Source organism: Chinchilla lanigera, unplaced genomic scaffold, assembly GCF_000276665.1.
Source record: "Chinchilla lanigera isolate Chin_1 unplaced genomic scaffold, ChiLan1.0 scaffold00036, whole genome shotgun sequence".
In the NCBI taxonomy this organism is placed as follows: domain Eukaryota; kingdom Metazoa; phylum Chordata; class Mammalia; order Rodentia; family Chinchillidae; genus Chinchilla; species Chinchilla lanigera.
In genome coordinates, this window is record NW_004955437.1 from 19194957 (window position 1) to 19214821 (window position 19865).

At 40.1% G+C, this 19865-nt stretch overlaps 1 protein-coding gene across 5 annotated transcripts in view; it reads left to right on the forward strand.

Annotated features, from left to right (window-relative positions):
* Micu1 (mitochondrial calcium uptake 1) overlaps nucleotides 1-19865 on the forward strand; it is a 229820-nt gene that overhangs the window by 173945 nt on the left and 36010 nt on the right. For all 5 annotated transcript variants that reach the window (XM_005390006.2, XM_005390008.2, XM_013516918.1 and 2 more), the window contains 2 exons: nucleotides 6190-6327; nucleotides 17746-17854. In XM_005390006.2, the coding sequence (XP_005390063.1) occupies nucleotides 6190-6327; nucleotides 17746-17854 (247 nt within the window). The remainder of the gene's footprint in view (nucleotides 1-6189; nucleotides 6328-17745; nucleotides 17855-19865) is intronic.

Consider the following 19865-nt stretch of genomic DNA (forward strand, 5'->3'; position numbering starts at 1 on the left):
CTGCCTCATCCTCCCGAGTGCTGGGATTACAGGCGTGCATCACCATACCTGGCTGAAAGTGTTCTTAAATATAAACCAGTGAGAAAAAGATCTGTACATTTGGCTTTAATAAAGATTTAAGCTGGGCATGGTGGTGCACACCTGTAATCTCAGCACTCAGCAAACTGAGGCAGGCGGATTGCCACAAGTTTGAGGCCACTCTGGGCTACATAGTGAATTCAAAGCCAGCCTGAACTACATAGCGAGACCCTGTCTCCAAAAAAAAAAAAAAATTGTCCTCTGTAAAGTAGCAAATTAAAAAAAAAAGATTTAAAGCTGCTATACATAGAACAAATTTAAACAAAAATTATTTTTTATTTAAATTTTTTGCAAAATATATTAAGAGCGTTACAGAGTTTATATCTACCTTATTTACACCCAGGAGACAGCAAACATTTAAGTCTGACAGTAGCAAGGGCTGGTGGAGATGTGAAGCAATAGGAACTCTTAATTATAGCTGGTGAAAGTATTGAAATAGGGCTGGGGTATGGCTCAGTGGCAGTGATTGCTAGCATGCAAAAGGCCCTGAGTTCAAGCCCCAGCACTACAAAAAACAAGGACTGAAGTGTTTGGGAAAATAATTATGACCTTAAAAAGCCAACCATTCCACTTCTATCTTCATAGTCTAGACTCAACTCTTGTTCCTGTGTCTCCAAAACCCTTAGACAAGAACGTACATAACCGGCTAGGGAGGCAGCATGTGCTCCGCATGCATGAGGGTTGGGTTTAATCCCTAGTACCATCAAGAAAAAAATTGTAAAAAGAAAAAGAATATATATAACAGCCTTTTTTATAATAGCAAAAAGCTGGCAATAACTCAGAAGTTCATTTAATAGGGAAATTAATAAACAGTTCTATTTTCTTTTTCTTTCTTTTTTCCTGGGGGCCAGTGATATAGCTCAGTGGCACAAGCGCCTGCCTGGCAAGTGCAAGGTTCTGAGTTCAATTGCTGGCACCAAAAAAAAAAGTTCTTTATTTTTTCCTAAATCAACATACATTTTTTTAAACAGTACTCTTTTCAAAACAGTAGAAATCAAAAGAAGCATAGCTAAATATGTCACCATAGATGAATCTAAAAATATAATGTTGATTGAATAAAGCAAATTGGGGAAGAATACATCCAGTAGGATGCCATTTATAAAAGTAAGTAAAATTTGAATTAAAAGAAGGAAAAAGAGAAAACCAGAATGAAGGATAGTATAAAAAATAAAAGTCATAGGTTCTCCAGTTATTATTGAAGGTAGACAGCAAACTTAACTCTGAGCTTTCTGATGACTGTGATAAAAAGAAAAATGTGATTTGTTATACCTTTAAAATAAGACCAAATCAGTGTTTTGTTACTTTGATTATTTTTCCTTGACTATAAAGTAAAATAAAAGTAGTACTTTTTCTATAGGGTTGTGAAAATAATAAAAGATAAATTCCTAGGACAGCACCTGGCAAGAAGTAAGCGCTCAGATATATTATTAGCCATAAAAATGTTATTAGCAAGACTATCCTTAGAGAAATCAGTATCATCGACTATAAAGGGGTAAATGTAGAGGTGCTCACTGCCTCAAGTAGGAAAGCTTCCCAACAATAGGACACAATAGTACTGTGAGTTAAGGTCGTAGTGTTTTGTCCGTGATCACGTTAGGCTAAGTTTCTCTGGTAATTACGGCAAGGATAAAGGACTTAAGTTGGTGTTCCGCTTCAGCCAACTCTAAGTAGTTTCATCCTGAACTCATTCATGTGTTGAATAGGACATAAAATTTTTGCATTTACTTTTTCTGCTCTTCAAATGTGCATGTAGTGTTCTGTAAACAAAGACTGGGCAAAAGCAATTATGAAAGGAGAGAAGAATAGTAATAGAACTTAATAATCACTGTGAACAGAATAATCAATGAAGGCTATTAGGAAGTGATATCATGGTAATAAAAATATCAATTGCAAAACAAAACAATATTAATTACTATACTTACTGAATGCTAAATAGACACCAAACTCTGCTGAATTCCTTACATATCCATACAGCAATACATTGAGATTACAAATACCTCCATTTTTTGGTAAAGGAATTTTGAACCCTGAAAGTAGGTAAGCCTCTTGCCTGAAATCACACTCAGTAAGTATGGGTTCAAGTCAGAATTTGGACCTAGATCATGCTGATGTTAAAACACATATTCTTAGTCACTTCACTATATTACCTTCTGTGAAATGAAGCCAAACTTACCAAGTTTGAAACTCCTTGTTTAAGAGAGATTAAAATATTTTGCCTTAACACTCTTAGGCAAATATATTCTGTTTTTTATTATTGTGCAATAAATTCATTCATCAGTCTTATTATCTTCCTGTTTGGGGCTGTCAGACTAGAAGGTCAACCTTTTCCTGGTCTAATTGTACAACTGGGACTCACTATTAAGTCAGCTGATTTGATCACCAGCATAAACGTTTATTATTAGCTGAGGTGAGTTCCTACTATAATACCCATGCTGGTCTCAAGTGCATGATTCTCCTGGCTCAGCCTCCTAGCTAGCTAGGATTACAGGTGTGTGCCTGGCTAAAACAATTTTAAAATGGAAGTGATGATCGGATTTGAAGTAGAAATGTCTAGCACTTTAGGCTGGGGAGTATAGCTCAGTGGTAGTGTGCTTACCTGTCATACACATTCGATCCCCAGCACCACTAAGGGAAAAAATGGAAAAATAAGAAGTCTTACTGGGTCTGGTGACTCACACCTGTAACCCCAGCACTCAGGAGGCTGAAGCAGAAGGATTGCCATGAGTTTGAGGCCAGCCTGGGCTACATAGGGAGTTCAAGGCTTGACTGAACTACAGAGTGAAACCCTGCCTCAAAACAAAGAAAGTCTAGCAGTTCAGTTTGATATTCTGTAATTTCATGGTCCAAGTCTCTAATGGATTGTTTTGGCCTCTCCATTCCAAACTGTAGGCCTTATTCCTTACCTTGCCAAAAGACAATCAGATTAGTGTTGACAATGAAGATGCCTCTTATATTTAAAGATCAAGAAAATGCAGGCTGTTGCAATCTGGCATAGAGCTCTGCAGTGTCCTTGTCTAACTGCAGAAGCACAGACTTAATTCAAACTAAGAAATACACATGTCACTCAGTGGAGGTGAGTTTGTAGTAGGGAATATTGTCTGTGATCAGTTTTTCTTTTGAAGGGCATAATAGACAGGGAGATTCCTGACAGAAGCAACAGTGGCATGGTTAAGATTTCTAAAGCCACCTCTGTCAGACTGAAAAACATAGATGTGCTCAGCTCATGGACTGGAGATCACTGTGCAGTCTCTTACCAGGCAGTCTAGAAACTACAAATAGCCTATCAAGAAATTTATCATTCTGAAATAAAGGAAGGATCTACTCCGAGGCGCAGACAAAGTCTGCTGAGAAGTGATTATGTGAAAAAGGACAAGATTGAAGTTTACATTTGTTGAGACACGTTAATCCCAAAGTCTTTAATAAATGAGGCCCCACATGCAGATACTGATGTCATTTTCTTTTTACTGTTTTTAACTTTCATTTTGGCCTTTGTTCACGTTGCATGTTTTCTTCTCTTCCTGGCTTTCTGAAATCATTTCATACAGATATGTGTGGACCATCTGTCCTTCCAAAAGGCTATCCCTTCTCTCAATGAGGGGCAGGGGTGGGAGTGAGAGGCAAGTATGAATAGAAAGCCAAGAAAAATCTCGCACAGTTTTTTGGCTCCTCTTTTCTGGCCCTTGTTTGCGTGCCCTGCAGCCCCCTGGGAACCCACAGAGAGACAACAGCTTGCATCCATTTGAGAACACAGAATGGCTGCAGAAGAGAAAGTGCTAGGCTGGTCAGTTTTCCTTCTAAACACAGAAAAGTGACACAGATGGTGTGTGCTGTGCTGGCATGCACACGTTGTGTACCACGGGATCAAGTAGAATGCAGTTGCTTCATTGTCATTGAAGTGGAACCTGAGAGATTCCAATGTGAACCGAATATACTTTTAGCTAAGTAAAATGCAAGCCAGTGATTCATTTTGCCTCCAATAATTTTGTAATAATCTGTGTCTTTCCCAGAGACCCTCCCCTGACCTTGGGGATGGAGTGCATGCACACGGCACTGTGGGAGAGCACCCACAGGATTGGCGGGACTTAAGATACACATTTGACCCCTAGAGCTATGTAAGGTCTAGCTATTCCCCTTAGAATTTTAACCCTAACGAAGATGCTTGAGAAAACTGCTCTCAAGGGGCTGGGTATCTAGCTCAGTGGCACAAGTGCTTACCTGGCAAGTGCAAAGTCCTGAGTTTGATTCCCAGCACCAAAAAAAAAAAAAAATGTATGAGAAAACTGCTCTCAAAAATCCTTAGACTTAGTATAGACCATCTTCAGTTTAAAATGCTGAGTCAATGGGACATGTAGTGCATACTGTTTCTCCGCTGCACCTTCTCACCATGTTTAAGACCTCAGAAAATGGCAGACACGTAACTTAGTGATAGAGCACTTGCTGATCATGTACAAGGCTATGTTCAATATCCAGCACTGCCAGAAAACAACCATAAAGCAGTCTTGCCTCAGAAGACCCTACAAACTTAAAACAGAGAGTTGTTACCCAAAATCAACTACTGAGCTGAAGTAATAAGCTTTGGAGTGGGCCATACTACACAGATGAGCCAAATTTTATAACTTTTAAGCCCTTTCAGTTCCAGTTACTTAAAAATAATAAAAAGGGAATAAAAATAGGATCCGTTGCCAAAACCAACCCTGAGTTTTCAAAGAAAAGTAGTGAAAATGCCAGTTTGAACATTGAACTTGTTACTTGGGGCTCTCCACTAAAAACTGCTGTTACAGCCTTTGATACATAACAGCAGAGAAGCTTTTTGTCCCTATGGGGAAAAGAAAATTAAGGCCTTCATGAGCCTTGAGCAAGCTGCGGCTGCTGCTAGTGGTGTGAACAAAAAGCATTTCAGCCTCGAATCCAATGGGATAGAGCTGAAAACTCATCTAATGCAAACGTCTGGGGTTGCCCCACAGCTGTGAGATCCTCCAGCTCAGGGGACAACAAACAGTCCTTAAAGCCTGGTCTGGAGAGCAAGGGCTGCGCTTGTTTCAAGAGAAGCCCTGGATGAGCTGTGCAGCTCCAACTTTTGTCCAGGTGTCAGATTTCACTGGAAATCTATTTTAAACACTGCAAAAAGTACGCCCGTTTGCAAAATTTTGTCAGCTACCTGTTTTGTTTGAGGACAGTAAATTAAGCCGTAAATCAAACGACAGTTGAATCCTGAAAACTTTTGGTATTGTCAAAAATTAATCAGCTCTAGAGAAGTGATGGTTTGACAGACATGAAATATTGAGTGGTTGAGTTGAAAAAGAGGCTTTCACTTAATATTGATGATGTTGATTTCTTTGCAAACAGTTGTCCTCACTTAAATATCACTTATAAACCCCATAGCTGTGTTAGTTTACCCAAAACAACATAGTGCAATCCCAGCGCTTGGGAGGCTGAGGTAGGAGGATTGCCGCAAGTTTGAGGCCAGCCTGGGATATATAGTGAGTGCAAGGCCAGCCTGCACTACAAAGAAAAGCCCTGTCTCAACAAGAACCATTCAGCCAGACATGGTGGCCACGTGTGTGGTTCCAGCACTCGGAAGGCTGAGGCAGAAGGATCCCCATGAGTTCAAGGCCAACCTGGGCTACAAAGTAAGTTCAAGGCCAGCCTGAACTGCATAGTGAAACCCTGTCTCAAAAAAAAGATTAATTAATTAATTGAAAGTATTTTTAATAAAACAAACCATAAGATTGCATGTGTACTACTGTTTCGAAGCAAGAAAGAGTGTGATTTTTGAGAACTGTTAGACCCACACAGGGCCTAGTTTGGGCCTCAGCTCTGCCGCATATAGCTGCATATTCCCTCGGTTTTCTCATCTACAAAGTAGAACTAATAATAGCTGTGTGTGGGAGTGCATGTAGGTAATCTGAGCAGTCTGAGAGATTGAGGCAGGAGGATTGCAAGTTTGAGCCCTGATCTCTGTTTCTTTGTAGTTTTTTTCAGTTCGTGCTGGAAACCTTAGCTCAGAAATAGAGTCGCAGCCATCAGCTATGTTTTGCCATCTAACACAGTTGCTCCAAGTCAAAATAGTTTCCATCTGACTCCAAGGTGCTATTTCTGTTTCCCTCCCAGTTTGAACGCCATGACCCTGTGGATGGAAGAATAACTGAGAGGCAGTTTGGTGGCATGCTGCTGGCTTACAGTGGGGTGCAGTCCAAGAAGCTGACTGCCATGCAGAAGCAGCTCAAGAAGCACTTCAAAGATGGAAAGGTAGGTTGCTTTGGCTGGAGGACGAAAAGAAGCCGTAGGAACAGCTGGTTGTTGCAAAGGCACCAAACTAATGATGAGAGAGTGTCATGAACCAAGGAGTACAACTAATTCATCCATACACTTGAGGCCCAAAGAGAGAAAAAGTGAGCTACTGGCAAAAGGAGAAAGTGCAAAGTCATCCCAGATTTCTTATTCAGGCAAAAGGTAGCACCATGCATTGAGGTTGAGAATTTCAAAGGAGAGACTAGTTTGGCTGAGAAGGTAGAGTTGCAGTTGCGGATATCTTGTATTTAAGATACCAGGGGACTGTTCAAGGATATAACCAACAAGCACCTGGATATTTATCGGTATTCTCCTAGAGTTAAACCATGAGAATGGAAGAGATTTCCCAAGGTGGGTATTGTACAGAAGGAGAAGAAAAAATATGTAGGCCAAGGAAGGAACCCAGTGGAACACTAACATTTAAGTAGCTAAGAAAGGAAATCTAGAAGATCCAGAGACAGATACCCAGAGAGTGGTGAAATCAGAGCCAAGAAAGAGGGTTCAGGAGCTGAGGGTTCTAGGTGTCACATGTGACAGAGAGGGCCCAGGAAGATAAGATTAAAACATCCGTTGGTTTTGGTGATGTTTTGGAGAACTGTCTCATTTCAGTGCTCCAGTTGACAGGCAAGTTTGATGAGAAGTAAGAAAAGATAGACAAAAAACAGAAGGAGGAAGAAAAAGCCCAATCAGAGCGATGTTGCATATGTAAAAGTCTGAGGCCATGCACTCGTCCATAAAAATACCATGGTTTGAGTGATTTTAATAATAGAAATTTATTTTCTCACAGTTTTGGAAGCTGTGTGGGTGTGCCCACATGAGCTTTCATGTACACATAGAAAAAGAAAGGGATTGTTTTGACATTTTTCTTTTGAGGACCTAATCCTATTGCAGTAGGACGCACCTCGATGGCGCATTTAACCGTATTTCCTTTGAGGCCCCATCTCCAAAGACAGACACACAAGGGGTTAGGGCTGCAACACATGAATTTGGGGAGGGAAGGTGGAGACACAAACGATTGGCAGGAAAGACAAAACTGACACACGTTCGGCGCTGGGGATTTAGCTCAGCGGCGCAGCGCCTGCCTGGCAAGTACTAGGTTGTGAGTTCAATTCCCGGTACCGGAAAAAAACCAAAACAAAAGAAAAACCTGACACACATGAGGAAATGAAAGGGAGCCAGCATGGTCCGAGAATACTGAGCAAGGAGGAAAATGGTCTGAGATAGGTCAGAGACTCGAGCTTGGTGTGGAAGCAGTGCACATGCTTTATTCCCAGTACACAAGAAGCTGTAAAGGGGTGAGCAGTCACATGACATAGTTGTATATGTGTTTAAAGACAACCTGTATAAAGGAGCAAGCATAGAGGCTCAAAGACACATAATAAGGTTGTTAAAGAATTTGAAGGGATGATGTAGTCTTTTGAGCTGGTGCAGGGAAACAAAAGGACGGAAGATAGAACTGAGTCGGTAGTGGGGTTTTTGCTGGTGGCTAGGATGAGCAAACTGAAGCAGAGACCCGTTAAAAGATCAGGCCTCTAAAAGGTCACACATGCATGAACACACACACACACACACACACACACACACACACACACACAGCAGTAGAGCACAGATCTTCTTAGTCCCCAGCCCACTACTCTTCCCCCTGAATGGTGATTACCATTTAGCCATGACTAGAAGACTGACCTGGCACTAAAAGTATTCTACAAGAGATCACCATGGCAGTGTGGTGTAGTAGACACGAAGCTTCTTCAACAACTTGAGCTCAGGTCCTGGCCCAAAGCTTTCTATGGTCATTGTAGACAAATCACTCAACCTTATGACCTCAGGCACTGAGAAGTTTGTCCTAGTTGCTCACCATAAGGACCATTCTACCTCTAAAGATTCCACCTGAACAGAACAAATAGAGTAGCTAGTATTTGTCCCAGTTTTTCCAGACTTTGTACAATAAATCTCATGTGGAATAGCACTGCCCCAAGTTGGTGGAGAGCCCTTCTCAGCCAGACTTTTTCGTCCTTGTCTTGGATGTTGAAAAGCTGAAAGGACCTCCGAGCCAGCTACTGACTACAGCTGAGCGGGCTCTGAGAGGTGTCAGCTTCTTTGCACTAGGTCCAGCCTTTCCCACAGCAGGTATTCCCTTGGCTGTGAGGGAAAGTTGTCATTAATAGAAAGTGAAAGAGAAAAATGTTTCCCTCCCACAGAGCACTTTTACACTACCAGTACCTGGTGTGTGTCTGCTGGAAATTGTAATTTCAGAAAATTGATTACTGGTGGTTAGGTGGATTTTTTTAAAGCCCCTTTGCTGGAAGCATGGCGTTTACATCAGAAACACTCCTTCCTTTTGATCAGACTTATTTTTAAAGGTTGTTCCAGACATTGATTTGACCTTAGGATAATTATCATGAAAGCCTAATTCACATTTTATTATAAATTTATATGTAAAAGCAATAAATTGGGTGTCAGAGACATCACCCTGAAATGAGTAAAGTGTTTTAGCTCTGGCAGGAGTTAATTTAGGACCTGAGGACCTTGCAGAGTAGCTCTGGAGTGAAAGGACAAATTTCATCAGATGATGAAAATCTCGGGTGCTAAATTACTTCTGGCCAGAATTTCTAGCTTGCTTTAGCAAGGAGATTAAGATTGATCGTCCTATGGTGTTGATTAAATAGTTGTGAGCATAGCAATTAACTAAAATAAGGGACCTTTGGGCCTGAGATTACCAGTCCAGCTCTCTAGGACTATTTTGCATTAAATGGGAATCATCATCCTTTTTTCTTTGGCACCGAGAATTGAACTCACAACCTCACGCTTCAACCATCTGCTTTCTAATTGCTTCTATTCCACTTGGGACTTGTTAACATGACGATGAACATAAAGATGTAAATTTTTATTTGGCTCATAGTAATCAGTTTCTGTGTCAGAATATCAAGCCAGACCCAAAAGATTGATGGTCCTAGTGGTGGTATTAAATATTTACATATAACTTAATGACCACCCAATCCTTCCCAGCCATTTTTCTCCTCCTGTCGTTGTACCAGCCTTGTTAGATATCATTGTGTCTTTGGGAATGTAGAGACAGAGAAAGAGAAATTAATGGCCCACCCAGAGTGTACACCAGTGATGGAGAACCTTTTAGAGCTTTCGATGATACATTCTGCTCTAGCACACATGCCATAGGTTTGCCACCACTACCACTAGTAGACTATAAAAGCAAGGATTCTTTTTTGCAGGTCCTATCCTTCTTATAATGCTATTTCTCCTAAATATATTATTTCTTTTCTTTCTTTCTTTTTTTTTGTTGTCGGAGCCAAGTCCCAGTCGTATTATTTCTCTAAAGTAGTGCTTCTCAACATTAGCAGCCCTTGGGAACGTGTCGAGAAGTGTAGTTGTCAGGACCTTCTTAAACCCAATTCAATCAGAAGTTCAGTATGTAGATTCAAGCATGTTTTTCTTAAAGCCGCCCCAGTTTCATTTACCTCAACCTCTCCCATCCCTATACATGGCAGAGGAAAGAGTCTACTGCAGTTTGATAGAAAAAATTCGTTACCACTAACTGTGTAGTAATGAGCCTGCTAGCTTACTAAGGACTTCTCCCTGCGTCTAACTGAGTACTTTCTATACACTAGGCGTTTTGTTTTTGTTTTTGAGACGACCTCACCTTATAGTTCAGACTGGCCTTGAACTCACAATGTATTCCAGGCTGGCTTCAGACTTCCAGTGATCATCATCCTGCTTCAGGCTCCCAAGTACTGGGATTATAGATATGCACCACCTCCCCCAGCTGTGATGAACTTTTTATGTATCTTCTCAGTTATCACAGCAATTCTGGTTGGTAAATAGAATCCTCATTTTTCAGATGAAAAATATTCTTCTGAGCCTTATTTACCAGAGATCCCATCCTGTCTTAAGAGGTGGCACCAGGATCCAAAGCTAGGAAAAAGTGTCTTTTTTTAGCGTCCATAATCTTCTGACTAACCATTGCCAATCCTTGTTTACCATGATTTGAATAAATGCAAAGTTTTGGTAAAACAAGAAACCAGTGTCTCCAGACTCCAGCCTTAGGCTCTTAGGGAGACAGCTAGAAACCAAAGTTGTGGAAGGCGAAGGTGAAGATTTTAAACCCTAGACCAGGAAGTCTGGAGGTTTATCAGGCTGACAGTGGGAAATCACTGACATTTTATGAGCAGGAGAGATGAAGATAGAAAGAAAGTAATGTTTCAGGGAGATTAGATATTTGCGCCACTATTTCCCCTGCTGGCAGGAAGCAATTGAAGAGAAGCCTAGCGTTTGCGACAGGGAGCTACTTTATGATTGCAGATTGAACAGAGGTTGGACCATAATTGGTGAGGGTTGTGTAATGTAAGGAAGAAGGATGAAGACTATTTTCTGTATTTTCAGTGGACCATAGAGGAAACTTGGGCAATTGGATTGACTCCTAGCAAATGGATCTGCTGTGAGTGATTTACAAAAGGGTCAGGGAACCATGCATCCCGGTGTGTTTGCACTCGCTCCCGGTCAGCCCTGGGTATCTGGCTTTGCAGCTGACTCCAGAGGAAGCTGAGTTTTCCTTACCCCTTTTCCCACCTTTTCCAACTGCACTTTACTTTTTTAAACACCTTTATGGAGGTATAATTTATATACCATCAAAACCATCCATTTTAAGTGTACAATTCAGTGACTCCTTCGTAGATTTACAGTTATGCAATCGTCACAGCCATCCAGTTTTAGAATATTTCTGTCACCCCTAAAAGATCTCTCGTGCTAGTTTTCAGGTAGTCCTCATTTCTGCCCTACCCCCAGGCAGCCATAAATCGGCTTTCTATCTCTATAGATTTGTCTTTTCTGGACTTTTCATATAAATGCAGCCATATATATAATGATATAATCTTTTCTGGTCTGGCTTTTTTTTAAGAGAATAAAAAAACAAAAATGATACAGAATTTCAAAACAAGATAATGGTTATTATATTGCATATTGTTATCTTCAAAGTAGTTGCTCAGATTACCCTATGTAGGCATGCAAAACTGATCAAACAAAATAAGCACTAACAGTTCCTTTCAGTAAACTACTAGAAATTAGTAGTATAATTATCTTAGCTATCTTATGTATGTTCCTTCTTTTCTCCTTTCCCCCTAAGGAAAGAACAACTGGGATGGGGGGGTGATGGTCTGGCTTCTTTTACTCAAAGAATGTTGAAGGTTTATCTGTGTTGATGCTTATATTAATAGTTTATTACATGTCATTGCTAAATACTAACTAGTATTCCATTGTTTGAATATATAACATTTTATCCATTCACCAGATAATAAATGGTTGAATTGTTTTTATTTGGGAACTGTTACAAATAATGCTGATATGAACATTTATATATAAGTCTTTATGTGGGCTTGTGCTTTATTTTCTCTCAAGATTTCTAGGAGTGAAATAGCTAGGTCATATGCTGTATTTATGTTTTAACTTTTTGTTTCTTTGGTGGTGGTTGGATCAAACCTACCATGCATGCTAGGGAAAGCACTCTACCACTGAGCTCCAGCCTCAGCCCAGTGTTTAACTTTTTAGAAGCTGCCAAACTATTTCACAAAATGACTATTCTCTTTTGCTTTGCCACAGGAGTTAAATAATTCCAATTTTTTTTACATCTCATCAAAATCATTATTGACTGATTTTTTTATTGCCCTCATTGTAATAAGAGTGTACTAGTGTATCATTGGGGTTTTAATTTGCATTTCCTAATGATCTATGGAGGTGAACATCATTTCATGAACCTATCAGCTGTTTGTTTCTCTTGTTTGATAAAATGTATATTCAACTGGGGAAGAGGCACTGGGGATTGAACCTAGGGCACTGAGTTACATCCCCAGACCTTTATAATTTTTATTTTGAGACAAAGTCTCACTAAATCACTAAGTTGCCTAGGCTGAGCTCAAACATGTGATCCTCCTGCCTCAGCTTCCCAGAGTGCTGGGGTCACGGGTGTGCACTACCACATCTGGTCTCAAATGGTTTTACAAATGCTAAGCAAGCACTGTACCACTGAGCTGTAGCCTCAGGCCCAAATCTTTTTTTAATCATTCTTGGTCTTCTTGTTATTAAGTTATAAGATTTCTTAATATAATTCTGATAAATCCTTTATCAAATAAGTAATATTTCAAAGATTTTTCTCCCATCTTGTAATTTGTCTATTTTCTCTGTAATGTATTGTACTGTATTGTATTGTATGCATTTGAGGCAGGGTCTTGCTACATAGCTCAGGCTAGCCTTGAACTGATTATGTAGTACAGGCTGCCCTATGGCAGTCCTCCTGCCTCAGCCACCCAAGTGCAAGAATTACAGGCATGCACCACCACACCAGCTTCTTAGTATTTTAAAGCAGAAGGTTTTAAATTTTGATGAAATCTAGTTTATCAATTTTTTCGTTTATGGATTATACTTTACATGTGTCATTTAAGAGCCCACGCTTCCTTCAAGGTTGTAAAGGGCTGGAGATGTATCTCAGTTGTACAACACTTGCATAGCATACACAAGGCCCTGGGTTGTTCTATCCCCAACACTAGGAAAAACAAAAACAAAAAACTCTGGGGGCTGAAGATATAGACCAATGGTAAGGTGTGTTTGACATGCAGAGGGCCCTGGGTTCAATCACCAACACATACACACACAAAAAAGTAAAACCAAGGTCATGATGTTTTTCTTATATTTTCTTACAAAAGTTCTGTTAACTGATTTTAATTTTGAAAAAGTATTAGCTTGCTTAATGACCTACTAGTGTTAACTTCATTCTTATACAACCTGAAGAAGTCTCTACTGTCCCCTTCTTTTGTGAGTCACCTAGAGCCCAGTTTTATATAAGCATGCTAGGGAATTTATATAATAATTCATCTTTCCAAAGGTAGAAAAGTAACTGGTTTGTCATAGGAGATGACTTCTCTATTTTCTTCCTACCCATTGTAGGTCAGGAATTTCCCTTTGACATCAAGCATAAGAGAAGGATGTTATTTCCTTTTGACTGCTATGTCTGCAATTCAAATCAGCTGTCAATAGATTATACATAAGCTATAGTTTTCTGGTTTGCATTCGACTTGGAATAAGCAATGTTATAATCTTACTTTAGTTTTATTCTAATAACCCTCTGAATTTTTTACTAAAGTAGGTACTAAGAAATAAGAATTTTGTGACTGGTATCTTTTCTTTCAGGAGGCCTATCCAAATTATAAGCTCCATAAAAATCAAGGCCCATGTCCAATGCAATTTTATTTCTGTGACTGTTCTTGGCATGGTGCTGAGTAGTTAGTAAGTGCACAATAGATATTTTTTATTATATCTACGTAATAAAGGCAAAGCGTTATACATTTAGATTTAATAGTGACATAATGTGATTTGTATCCCACTGTTTTTCTAAATCATCAAATGAATAGCCACTCAGTTCAGATTGTTCTCTCTGTGTCCTCAAATAATTCCCAGCATAAGCAGCCTGGTCTTGGACTTTAGCATTTGATACTTCACCAAATATTAACTAGCCAACACTAGAGTGTGAAATATTCCTTCTATGTACTTTCTGCTTTAGGGATTTTATGTTAGTAAAAGGAGAAGGATTTATGTGATCTGAAGAGAAACCAGAGTGTGGGGTTTTATGTTAGAGAAAAGACCTCAAAAACCCTTTCAGTAATTCAGTCCCCCATCTCCCCCTCCCCTACAGGAATCCATATTTTAATAAGAAAAGTTTTTAAAAAATCTTTAGCATGTATTGTGTATGTGTTAAAATATATGTATAATAAAAATTACCACTTGAACTATGTTTGAGTGTACAATTCAGTGGCATTAAGTGTACTCACTCTATTGGGCATCCACCACTGCCATCCATCCCCAGAGCTCTTTTCACCTTCCCACCTCGAACTCCTTACCCACTAAACGGAACTCCCATTCCCTGTCTCCCCAGGCCCTGGCAACCACTATTCTACTGTTTGTTTGTTTGTTGTAAGACAGGGTTTTGCTATGTATCCCAGCCTGGCCTCAAACTCCAGACGATCCTCCTACCTCAGCCTCCCTAGAACTGGGATTACAGGCATGCGCCACCATGCCCAGCTCCATTCTACTTCTTGTCTCTATGGATACGCCCACTGTATAAATGCAGACATATGGTTTTGTTTTTTGTCCTTTTGTGACTAGCTTATTTATGTAATGCCAAGGCCCATCCATTGTTGTAGCTTGTATCAAAATATCTCCCTTTCAAAAGCTGAATAATAACCCCTTGTTTCTGTGTGTGTTACATTTTCTTTATCATTTCATCCATTGATAGACATTTGAATTGCTTTCACCTCTGCATGTCATTTGATGGGAAGGGAAAGTAAAGTGGTAAAGTGGTCTCGGGTGTATCTGTCCTTAAGCAGTGGGATTGTAGAACCAATGCTTCTAGTCCAGTGGTATTGTACTCTTTTTTGGTCATATTGACAGCAACATTTTTATGTGTCTCTAGAAGCAGATTACTATTGCATAGCTGCTTCATTTGGGCATTTTAGAAATGTCTAAACAATGCTTTCTCCAAAGTAAAGACAAATTAGCCAGGCAGGATGGTGCATGCCTTTAACCCCAGTACTTAGCACGCTGAGGCAGGATCATCACAAGTTCAAGGCCAGCCTGGACTACATAGCAAGACTCTGTCTCATAAACAAAAGAATATACTAAGTGATTCATCATATATGTGCTATTGATTTCTAGAATCTCATCCTCCAAGGGAAGGAGCTTTATCTGTGAATCATGCCAACATGAAGAATCTGGCCATAGTAGAGGACTGTTTTTATTTAGTTTCAGAGTGATTCCCATAGGCTCTCCTGTGACCTTCTCAAACCATATGAGACACACTTTCCACACTTCTTCCCTACTGGCCTGGGCAGGGCTAGCTGGTGCAGCAGATCCCTTGGTGTACATGTCTTCTGTTACAGCGCTCAGCTGGTGGGATGTAGCCTCTGACCAGCTGCACTTCTGCAGCAAGTGCTCCAAGTAGAGGTCAGAGGCACCATGTGCGAGCTGCCCCTGCTCACTTTCACTGGACCAAGTGTCGTCTCCAAAGAGCTGGGACACCACAGTGTGGAACAAGGCACCGCTGGGAGTGGGAAGCCCGGGGCCTGTTGGGCAAGGGAGGCGGTGAGATGTGGTGCGGTGGCCCAGTGATGTTCTGCTCTCCAATGCTGAGTCCGCCTGGTGCTTCCACTGAACAGCATACTATAGCATCCACTAACTTGGGCACTTCAAGTCCAAGCCAAGAGAATGACCTCAAGTGAGGGGCAGAGTGTATAACACAAGACTCAAACCTACCGCCAATAATTATGGCCCTAGGCATTTAATAGACACAGTACTTCATAAAATGTTCGCATGAATGCTTAAATACATATGAACTACTGTTCATAATTTCCAAAAATATGATAATAGATAATAGAATCAGATAATAATAGAATGATAATAGATAATAATAGAATGATAATAGATAATAAATTGTGGTACATTCACATAGAATACTTTATAGCAGTAAAAATGAGTGAAGTACAGATATACCCAAAAACATGAACAAATTTTAAAGACAGAAGCCATATATAACAATACACACTGCATAATTCCATTTATAAAATTCAAAAACAGATTAACTGTTTCTGTTTAAGGATGCATAAATAGGTAGCCATGCTATTTAAGTTTTTAAAAATGAAGGAAATGAATCCCCTAAAAGTCAGAATGGTAGTTTATCACTGGGGCGGTGAGTAGGGATGGAATTTAGGATTGGGAAGAGAGAGTCATGTTGTGGGAGGGCAGGAGGATTCTGGGATGCTGAAAGCAGTTTGTTCATTAACCTGAATGGAGATCCTGTTGGTGTTCATTTTATGGCAGTTTGTTGAGCTGTACATTCATATTTTATGCACCTTTCTCTGTGGTCATGATATTCATAATTTAAGTTCTGTCATTCTCAAGGGAGAAATTACACAAGGTCATGTGACACAGTCGTACAAACAGTATTTTAGCTTTCTGTCTGGTAAGATGAATAAGTGCAGTTGACCCAGTTTGGAGCATACCAAGAAAGAACTGTGGACTGTCTGCATTACGGTTTCCTAATTACTGTGATCCTGATGTGGGTTCCTAGGCTTTGTAGTTCAGGGAAATGAAAATCAAAAGAGAAGCAGCACTAAGTTGAAACTTGTCAGCCTCTGTAGTCCACTAAGGATCTGAGGCATCGTTAAAAGTGTCCAGGCCTCTCTCCAGTGTTTTCACTCCTTAGAAACCGTGTTCACTTCCATCACCGCATGACATGGGAGAAATGGGGGACAGCAAACAGGACAGCGCCTCCTCTCTGCAGAGGAACTTCCTGCTGCCCGATTCATGCAAATGCTTCCTTTGAGCCACCATAGAAAGTAGAATTCAGATAAGCAAATCTTTGAACACCTTTTGAAAACAGTTGCCTTATTCACAGAATTTTATCCTTTTAAAGTTAAGAGTAAAACTACTTGTTAATAGCTATTAAACTGATACAGTGAACAGCTGGCCTGGTGCTTGGGTCTTGCTAGATACTGAAACCCTTCCCCTACATTCTTCTGACTTTGATGATTCTTTTTTTTGTTTGTTTGTTTTTTTCCGGTACTGGGAATCAAACTCACGACCTTGTGCTTGCCAGGCAGGCACTGTGCCACTGAGCTAAATCCCCAGCCCCTGATGATTCTTTAATTGGCTTACACTTCAAAGGCTTACCTGGCCTATGAGCAGACTATTCATTGTTTTTTTTTTGTACTGGAAATCGAACTCAGGACCTCACACTTGCCAGGCCGGCACTGTGCCACTGAGCTGTATCCCTGGCCCAAGCAGACTATTCAAACGGCAGTCCCAGTTCTGATATTACTTCTTAAGGTGAGCAGCAGATCAAGTGGCTGTAGCCCACTTAGATAGATAGTGTGACTAATTGGAAAACACTGAATATTTTCATTAAAGATACCCAGCCATCATTGCAAGCCACTTTATATCAGATTTTACATATGAGGGGAAAGCAATTATCCAGTTTTTTCTCAGGGTAAAACACTAGGATTTGACATTCTTTGACCATTTTATTCAGTGTCTACAGATTTGAGGGCGGGTAGAGTTTTTGTTGTTGTTGTTCGGTTTGTTTGGTTTTTGGGGGGTTTTTTTGGAGACAGGCTCCAACTATGTAGTCCAGGCCGGCCTTAAACTCGCTACCAGTATATAGCTGAGCTTGAACTCATGATCCTCTTGTTTTAACCTTGAGTGCTGGGATTACAGGTATGTTCTACATCTGGCTTGAGCACAGATTCTGAGTTGCAGAATTTTCAGCATTTTGAGCTGCTTTTGCTATGGGTTCTCCTTACCTTTCTGTCTACCCTCTTTCAGGGCCTGACGTTTCAGGAGGTGGAGAACTTCTTTACTTTTCTGAAGAATATTAATGACGTGGACACTGCATTGAGCTTTTACCATATGGCTGGAGCATCTCTTGATAAAGGTAATTAAACCCAGAATTTTTTTTCTTGAAGATATAAACACTGAATCTCTTTAATTTATTAAGTACTGCCTCTCCTTAACAGTAAAGTGTTTGTTGTTCTTGGCATGGTGTTTTGATTTATTTTGTTGGCATTGTATGAACCTTGCATTTCACCTTGAGATGCCAAGCTCAGCAAATAGATTTCATTATGCTAAGGACTATACTCAGGGCAGATGCCCATCTTTAAATGTCTGATTTTGGAAACAGACATCTAAGCAGAGGCACAGTGCATGAAACTGCACACTTCGCTCAGCTGAGCCAGAGTCAGGGCATAGATAATAAGAAGTAAAGTCATTCTTTTTTTTTTTCTTTTTTCTTTTTTTTTGTCTTCTTGAGACAGGGTCTCGCTATGCAGTTCAGGCTGGCCTTGAGCTCACTTTGGAGCCCAAGCTGGTCTCGAACTCGCAACAATCGTCCCGCCTCAGCCTCCCGAGTGCTGAGATCACAGGCGTGAGCTATCATGCCCAGCTTTTTTTTTTTAAGAAGTAAAATCATTCTGCAAGTGAATTTTATGCATTTGATGAGAAGGGATGGTTTGATTTATTTCTTACAGTAAAGATTATTTTTTAAAGATACAGTCATGACTGTAATAATAGGACCCCCTGTCAACTTCATGTAAACTCAGTTACAGTTTATATAGGCAATGTAAGAGAGCAGAAGAATTTAAAGCACAGCTTTTTCTCAATATTTTATTATGAAAATTTTCAAATGTTCAGAACTGTTGAAATAATTTTTTAAAGAATATCGGGGCTCACCAGGCATGGTGGCACACGCCTATAATCCCAGCACTCAGGAGGCTGAGGCAGGAGGATTGCTGCAAATTTGAGGCCAACCTGGGCTACAAAGTAAGTTTATTTATTTTAAATGTTCTTGTGCAAGTTTTTCAAGGACACATATTTTCACTTCTTTTCCATAAATATCTAGGAGTGAACTTACAAAGTGAGTTCAAGGTCAGCCTGATCTGCATAGTGAAACCTGTCTCAAAAAGACAAAAAGAAAAGAATATCCATGACTGAGAGTGTAGCTCAGTGATAGTGCATTTGCCTATTGTGTCCAGTGCCTCAGCTTCAGTCCCAGCACTGAAATAAATAAATAAATAAACAAACAAATAAACAAACAAACCATATATCTGTATGTAGCTTTGTCTGACTTCTTCAGTCCCTCTTGGGTTTTTTGTTTGGTTTTTATTTTTTGTTTTCCTAGAACTGGGTCTTGAGCCCAGGACTTTCACAATGTGCTACATCCCCAGCCATTTTTTATTCTTTATAAGAAATAATTTTGAGACAAGTTCTTACTAAGTTGCTAAGTTGTCCAGGCTGGGCCCCAACTTGCAGTCCTTCTGCTTCAACCTCCCAGAGTGCCACAATTACAGGCATGCGTCAGCATTCCTGGGTTCTCTTGTATTTCAGTGTGTTCAAAGTATACTGCTGTGCACCTGCCTCGCAAGTACAAGGTTGTGAGTTCAATTCCTGGTACCGGAAGAAAAACAAACAAACAAAAAAAAGTATACTGCTGACATAAGTGTACTTCACTCCTAACTGTGGATATCACCCAAGTTTGAAATTTGTTTAAAGTTGCCTCTTGTGTTTTTCCAGTCAATTACTGCCCCTGCTGACCAAGAGGCAAGACATTCATCTGTACACTTTCCCACGAGAGGCTAATTATTCTTGTTCTAGAACATCATATAATGTACACATTTCTAAGGTTTTTCCCGATATGTTTTTGAAATCCACCTATGTCGCTGTGCATATCAGTAGTTCAGTCCCTTTTGGGCCGAGTAATAATCCATTCAATGATTGCCCTATTTATCCATTCTTCAATGGACCCTAGCTATTTCCAGTTATTGGCCGTCTTCAAAAAAGCTGTTTTAGGGGCTGGGGATTTAGCTCAGCGGCAAAAGCGCCTGCCTGGCAAGCGCAAGGTCATGAGTTCGGTTCCCAGTACCGGAGAAAAACAAAAAAAAAAAAAAAAA